The 8105-nt window shown below is 31.9% G+C and overlaps 1 protein-coding gene across 1 annotated transcript in view; it reads right to left on the bottom strand.

Moving 5' to 3' along the window:
- VPS13A (vacuolar protein sorting 13 homolog A (S. cerevisiae)) overlaps nucleotides 1-8105 on the bottom strand; it is a 158762-nt gene that overhangs the window by 125208 nt on the left and 25449 nt on the right. The window contains exons 5-8 of the mRNA XM_014541227.1: nucleotides 5868-5963; nucleotides 5496-5597; nucleotides 1329-1438; nucleotides 600-659 (exon numbers count right to left, since the gene is read on the bottom strand). Coding sequence (XP_014396713.1) covers nucleotides 600-659; nucleotides 1329-1438; nucleotides 5496-5597; nucleotides 5868-5963 — 368 coding nt within the window. The remainder of the gene's footprint in view (nucleotides 1-599; nucleotides 660-1328; nucleotides 1439-5495; nucleotides 5598-5867; nucleotides 5964-8105) is intronic.

The following is an 8105-nucleotide window of genomic DNA, read 5'->3' on the forward strand; positions in this document are numbered from 1 at the left end:
TGAGAGTTTTTATCAGTATTCCACATTATTAATAATGATGAGGACACGGTGGCTTGTTTCTTTGTACTTTTCATGACTTAACAAAGTTTCTAAAAGTTTCTCAGAAATGGGCCTGGCCAACATGGCTCAGTGGTTGAGCACTGTGAGTCAACCTATGAACCTGGAGCTCATGGCTCAATTCCTGATCAGGGCACATGCCCAGTTGTGGGCTCAATCTCCAGTGTGGGGCATGCAAGAGGCAGCTGATCAATGATTCTCTCTCATCACTGATGTTTCTCTCTCTCTCTCTCTCTCCATCTCTCTTCCTCTCTGAAATCAATAAAAAATATATTTAACCACAAGTGATGGATTTTAAGTTTAAAAAATTATCAAATATCAATAATTAGCAAATAATAATAGGCCCTCGTATTTTAACTTGAATTTGGTTATCTACCATTTTTTCAAATGTGAAATTACCTATCCTCAGTTCCAATCCAATCCATGTATTATAGGTACTAATTCTATATAGACATCTATTTCTAATGCTTGCATAAATGAATAGTAATTTGTAGATTAACTACACAATTAAATATGGTTAAATTTATTTTTAAACAAAGTACCTGCATGCTGAGATTTTGAAGAGAAATACCAAATGACAGTGGTTTTTCTTGATTTGTGATCTAAAGAGGAAACACAGTACATTTTTCTCAGATTTTTAGTAGTTGAACAAAATTTACATTACAGAATGCAATTTCAAACATTCAAAAACATTTAATACTTTCCAGAACAACTTTTATTTCTATATTTTTTCCTGATACATATTAATTAAAATATTAAGCATCAATGCATTAGTGTTCTAAAATAATACATCTGCATAATGTTTTACACTTTATCAAAAAAAGCTTACAAAAAATGATTGACCCTCATAATAGTACTATGAGAAGCTAATCATTATGTGTTTTAGAGAGAATACATGATCTATTTGAGATCAGTTAGTTAAATCTTGCTCTACTGATTCCTAGACCAGTGCTCTTTCCAGGAAATAAATACCGTATAATTTAAAGTCTCTTAAAACAATATAATAGCTAAATTCATAATCCCACCTATCACAGGTACTAAGATAGGCATTTTCCTCCATTATCTGATGTTTGAACACTTTAGGGAATTGTAACCAAGGCAGGAAGGACTGAAAATTACAACTATAGTTATAGAAAAGTAAGATTATGTCATTTTCAGCCCTATTCCTTCACTTCCCAGCATCTAATAGATGGGATACTACAGAGCAGGTTTCCATAAACAGTGGAATATATATAAATATAAAAACAAGATTCATTTGTTAAAATACTTACATCATCTTCATAACGAATATGGATGTTGGAAATTTTCACTTGAAGATTTTTTATGATCTGAGTAATTAATTTTTCTGTAAAAGTGTCTTGTTTCTCCACCAGGAGTTTTTCTAGAATTGCAAATATTCCTTTTTAAACTTGAATGAAAAATATATTCTATAAATGTCCACATATTGAGGTAATACAAATGTTACCTTGTTAAAGAAAAAAATCTATATTTGTAGATTTGCTTTTCAAAAATCTTCCATACCAAGAGATTTTCAAAGGCAACTAAGTACAGTTTTCAAACTAGTTTCTTGTTCAGTGAAACTAAAGCCAACCTTGAAAAATTTATTGGCATTAAATTTTATAAACTTCTCTCTGTTAATTATATCTGAGTACATAAAGATATGGACAACAACGAAGATTATTAAGTAAGAATTATAATAGGTTTATATGAAAAAAGCTAGAGGAAGCAGCAAAGATGGAATCTCCCTTAAAATTAGAGATAACATCATAAGTTGTCTGTGGTTAGGTGTATAAAATAGTTGAATACGATTCTCCTGATGAATACAAAGTAGGAAGATACAAGATATTACCCTCTCTCCTTTACAGCAATGATGAAGGAAGTTCATCAGGTGTTTCTTTTTCTAAAACCTATTTGCTATCTCCAGTTTCAATATTTTTCAGGGGAACAGAAAGAATAAAAAATTGAGGTTCCTAATTTTTTAATATGCCTTTAATAACCACTAGTTACTACCCCTATTTCCTCCACTTAAAAATGCCAATAAAAGCTATCTCTTTTCCTAAAAAATATATATATATATATATAAATAGGTAAGAAAAAAAGAGATTAAGACTGAAATTACTTAAGTCACAAATGAGAGTGGGAACATTACTACTTATTCTATTTATTCTACAGAAATAAAAAGAATGATTATAAGATAGTACTATGAAAAATTTTTACTAACAAACTGTAATACCAGATGAAATGGACAAATTCCTAGAAAAACAAAATCTACCAAGGCAAAATCACAAAGAAACGGAAAATCTGAATAGTCAGATAATTCATAGAAGATCAAATAGTAATCAAAAATCTCTTGACAAAAGCAAGCTCTGGACCTCATGGCTTCACTTGTGAACTCTACCAAACATTTAAAAGAGAACATCAATCCACTTCAAACTCTTCCAAAAAACTGAAGAGAGGGGAGTATTTCCAAACTCAATATGAGATCAGCATTAATCTGACACACAAGCAAGACAAACATACCACAAAAAACTACCGATCAATATCCCTAATGAATACTGACACAAAAATCTTCAACAATATGTTAACAAATAAAAAATAAAAGCCCATTATAAGGATTGCACACCATGATTTAATACAATTTATTCCTGCAATGGAAGGATGGCTCTATTTATGAAAATCAATCAATTTAATATACCATATCAACAAAATAAAAGAAAAAAACAAATGATCATCTCAACTGATTAAGAAAAAACATTTGACAAACGTCAATACCCTTTCATAATAAAAACACTCAATAAACTAGCAATAAGAGGAAACTAATTTAACATAATAAAGATCACAGGTGAAAACTCACATCATACTCAATAGTGAAAGTCTGAAAGCTTTACCTCTAAGTTCAGGGAAAAGGTAAGGATGCCCACTTTTGCCACTTCCATTCAACATAGTATGGAAATTCTAGTCAGAGTAATTAGTCAAGAGAAAATAAATAAAAGGCATACAAATTGGAAAGGAAAAAAATAACATTATCTCTGTTCACAGATAACATTATCTTATATAAAGAAAACCCTATATAATTCCACATACAAAAATTGTTAGAACTAATAAACTAATTCAGCAAAGTAGGAAGGTACAAAGCCAGCACAAACAAATCACTTGCATATCTATTTCCAATCAATGGACAATCTGAAAGTAAATTACAAATATAATTCCCTTTATAATAGCATCAAAAAAATAAAATACTTAGGAAAAAAATTTAAAAGACATAAGTAAGTGGAAGGACATCTCATCCATATCCATGGATTGGAAGATTTGATATTGTTAACACATCAATATTGCACAAAGGACTCTATAGATTCAAAGCAATCCGTATCAAAATATCAATGACATTTTTTGCACAGAAAAAAAAATCCATCGTAAAATTCATATGGAATCTCAAATAATCAAAAAAATCTTGAAAAGGAAGAACAAAGCAGAAAGAATCACACTTCCTAATTGCAAAACTTATAACAAAAGTATAGTAATCATAACAGAGTGGTATTGACCAATGAATAAACTAAAAATCCCAGAAATAAATCTTCACATACCCTCAAATAACTTTTTTAAAAGAGTGCCAAGACTATTCAATGGGAAAGAACAGTATTTTTAAGAAATGATGCTTGGAAAACTGTATATCCAGATATTCACACACAAGAGAATGAAGTTGGACCTTTATCTAACAAAATCTAAAAATGAACTTAAAAAAAAATCAAAGATTTAACTGTAAGATCTAAAACTATAAAATTCCTATAAGAAAACATAGGAAACTGGATTTGATCATAATTTCTTATATATGATAACAAAGGCACAGGCAACAGAAGAAAAGCAGACAAAATGAACTTCATGAAAACTTTAAAATTTGGGGCCTTGTAGACTATCAACAGAGTAAAGATGCTACCTACAGAAAGGAATAAAATTTGCAAATCACATATCTAATAAGGGATTAATATTCAGAATACACAGAGAACTCTGACCACATACCCTCCCCCAAAAAAACACAATTAAAAAATGGGAAAATACTTGAATAGACATTTCTCCAAAGATATAGAAATGGCCAGTAAGCACATAAAAGGATGCTCAAATACTAATTTTTAGGGAAGTGCAAATCTACACTACATGATACCATTTCATCCCCATTAAGATGTTACCATTTAAAAAAAAAAAAAACCCAGAAAATAAGTTGGTATGAATGACCACACAAGATATGAAAGAACTGTGACAGAGAAGAAAAAATAATTACAAAAAGTGTTGCCAGGAATTGCATTAAATCTCCTTTATATTTTTTACCTGTATGTAAACAGGTAAAAAGTTAATATTGAGTTATATTTTTTATTCTAAAAAATTAATGTATGGCAAGGATAGTGAAATCAGTATATATCTACCTTACTTTTAAGATGCTTAACTTTTAAATGAAGGATAGAGAAGATAAACACATGACTAGGTTAGGAAAATGACTATTTTAGAAGCTAAGAAAGGCTATAGTATATCTCCATGTTAAGAAGAAAGATTCACTAGAGGGAGAAGTTAGAGTCTTGAGTAAAAATAGCTGATGCTGCTGCATGCAGCACAAGTAGAAAGGAATTAGATTTCTGCAGGACATCTCTTCTACCAACAAAAGAAGGAGTTGAAGTAATGGACCATTTGGTCTCGGTTGAATTGGAAAGGATGTGAAGCCAGAGGATAAATAAACAGATTTGGGAAAGTATCCTATATAATAAAAGGGTAATATGCAAATTGACCCTAACAGCAGAACAACCACTGGACGAGTCACTATGAGGTGCACTGACCATCTCTTGGTCCCTTTCCCCAGCCAGCAGGCTCCAATCACCTGATGGCCACCCATGGCAGGAGTGGGGCCAGCAAGTGGGTGGGAACAGCCGACCTCTCGGTCCCTTCCCCCCATGGGTCACCCAATAGTGAACGGGAAACCGGGAGCGGGTGGCGGCGGGGGGTGGGGCTGGCTGCGGGCAGCTGGGGAAGATGGCCCTGATTGCAGGCCAGGCCTAGGGACTGTACCTGTGCACGAATTTCATGCACCAGGCCTCTAGTAAATATATAAAGGGACTCAGCATATCCAAAAGGTGACCTGATATAAGGAGAATAAAAAGGAAAAGGCTAGAAAGGTAAGAAAACACACTTGATCCAATTAATTATTGTAGTTAAAAACTAACCTTTCCCTTATAAACTAGGTATATTATTTTCCCTAAGATAAATGTCTAATAGATAAAAATTTTTATGAACATGATAGAACACATTAAATGCATTAAAATGCCCCATGTAATAAGATTCTCTCATATTTGTTAAGTAACTTCAGTGCTTCCAAAGAAAAATAATATTCAAATGTGAGCAATATTTTGGTCTTTTCTCCATTTCTTATTTCAATTCTTCTTTATTTTCTTTACCTTGATTAGCTACTTTTTGTTTGGCTTCTTCTATTCTTTTTAGTTCCTGCTGCTTTGCTTCCAAAAGTTGCTTTTCTTCTTTTAAAGAATCATATTTTATTACTAAAGGAAGCATAAAAAGGGAAAATCTTAATTACCTTAAATTTAAATGTACTCATTCCAAAAAACATACAAGAAAATAATCACTAATTCCAGGTATACAAAAATTTAGTGTGAAAACCAATTTAATTCAATTACCTAGCACCAAATGCATATATTTTTAAAAATCACAAAAAAATCCCCCAAAATATTTTGAATACAATAATAAAATATAAAGATTTTCCATCTACAAAAAAGAGTAATTTAAATTATAATGTTTAAAATTTGACTTACTAGAAGAAGGCACTATGAGTAAATAAATGTTTTCCAGTACAGCTACAACTGGTTGAGTATAAAGGTTTTTCCATGGAATTTTAAGATTAAGGTTACCTACATTAAAAAAAAACACACAAAAAATATTCATTTAAACTACATTTACTGTCAGCCTATTTTCTGTCAGACATTAGAAAAGATTACAAGCTCAGTCACTTTATAGAAAGCTATTTTACAACCAAAAATAAGGCTTTGTGGTGAAAATTTGAAATTATTTGTATTAATCAATATTGTTGGAAAATCTACTAAATGATATCCTAAATATTTATGGCTATCTGTACCACAAACATACTAATATTCTTCTTCCATTAACCAACAATCCTTTTTATTATAACTTAGAATATCCCCATTCTTCCTCTAAATCTCTGTAAGAAGTACTTTCCTTATACTTTAAAAAAGATTATCTACTTTACATGTTTATTTTTCACATGTAAAGATTATACACACGGTTTAACAATGGGGATACGTCCTGAGAAATTCATCGTTAGGTGATTTTTGTCATTGTGCTAACAGAGAGTGCGTGTTCAGTGGTCTAGCCTACTACGTAGCCAGGCTATATAGTATAGCCTACTGCTCCTAGGCTACAAACCTGTACAAAAGGTTACCATACACAACAACACAAAATTCAATCAAGCACAAGAGAAAATTATGCAATTAGGAGCTTGAGTAATATGAGACATATGAGGCTGCTGATATATGAGCATGAGACATAAGAGGCTGCTGTCAAAGTAACAGAGCATGCTGATTTACAGCAATTTTTTTTTAAGTAGGAAAAGTGTACTCTAAAATAACAATAAAAACATAAAGTATAGCCCTGGCCAGGTGGCTAAGGTGGTTTGAGCATCATCCCATACACCAAAAGACTGTGGGTTCGATTCCTGGTCGGGGTGTGTAGTGGAGGCAACTGATTGATGTTTCTCTCTCATATTGATGTTTCTTTCTCTCTTTTTCTCTCTCCCCACTCCTCTCTTCGTAAAATCAATAAAAAAGATATCCTCTCAAAAAAAATCAATAAAAATATTTTTAAAACCACACAAAAAAATATACTCTCAGGTGAGAATTAAAAAAAATTTTAAGTATAAAGTATACTATAGTAAGTACATAAAATAGTAACAATCCACTTACTGTCTTATGAAGTTTTATGTACCATACATAAGTGTATGTCTTACACTTTTATACTGGCAGTGCAGTAGATGTGTTTACACCTGCACCACCACAGTCACGTGAGTAATGCCTTGAGTTGCAACAGCTATGCCATTACTAGACAGTAGGAATTTTTCAGCTCCGTATAATCTTATAGTACCATATCATATAAGTGGTCCGTTGTTGACCAAAATGTCATTATGCAGTGCAGGAATGTATGTACAATAATATACATTGTATGATTATCACCATAAGAATATTGCACACAAATATCTCTGGTATTATGGGAAATATTTGATAATTATTCAAACTAATGAAAATAATTTACGATCCAATAGCAAAATATGTTACAACTCAAATTAAAAAAAATATATATTATGTGAGGGGTTGCTTGTACTATTGATTCTAGTTTTGTGTATTTAGAAATTTTCCATAATAAAGATTTTTAAGTATTTTTAAATTCCTTAGAAAGTATGAGTCTCTAGATTTAGAAATAGTTGTCATAATTAGGAAAGGGAAAGACTATTAAATACACTATTATCACATTAACTGGTTAGTAATTTAGGAAGGGGAAAAAAATCTACTTAGAGCTATCTCTTTTCATAACCAATGTTATAAAAACCCTGACCAGTGATGCTCAGTTGGTTGGAGCATCAACCCATATACCAAAAGGTGGCGAGTTCGATCCCCAGTCAGAGCTCTCTCACATCAATGTCTCTCTTTCTCTCCCTCTCCATTTCTCTCCCTTACTCTATCTAAAAATCAATAAACATATCCGCAGATCAGGATTTTTTTTAAAAAATTTTGTACAAAATGTAATGAGTTGCAACACATTTGACAGTTTTTTTACAACTGTATCAAGCAGATTTACAGCAAATTTTTTTTACACATATACTCACATCTACACTAATCTACACTAATAAAAGAGAAACATGGTAATTGGCGTACGACCGCTACCCTTCCCACTGGCTAATCAGCATATCCTTATGCAAATTAACTGTCAGCCAAGATGGCGCCCGGCAGCCAGGCACTGAAGCGAGAACATGAGGCTTGCTT

This window comes from Myotis brandtii, unplaced genomic scaffold, assembly GCF_000412655.1.
Source record: "Myotis brandtii unplaced genomic scaffold, ASM41265v1 scaffold266, whole genome shotgun sequence".
Classification (NCBI taxonomy): domain Eukaryota; kingdom Metazoa; phylum Chordata; class Mammalia; order Chiroptera; family Vespertilionidae; genus Myotis; species Myotis brandtii.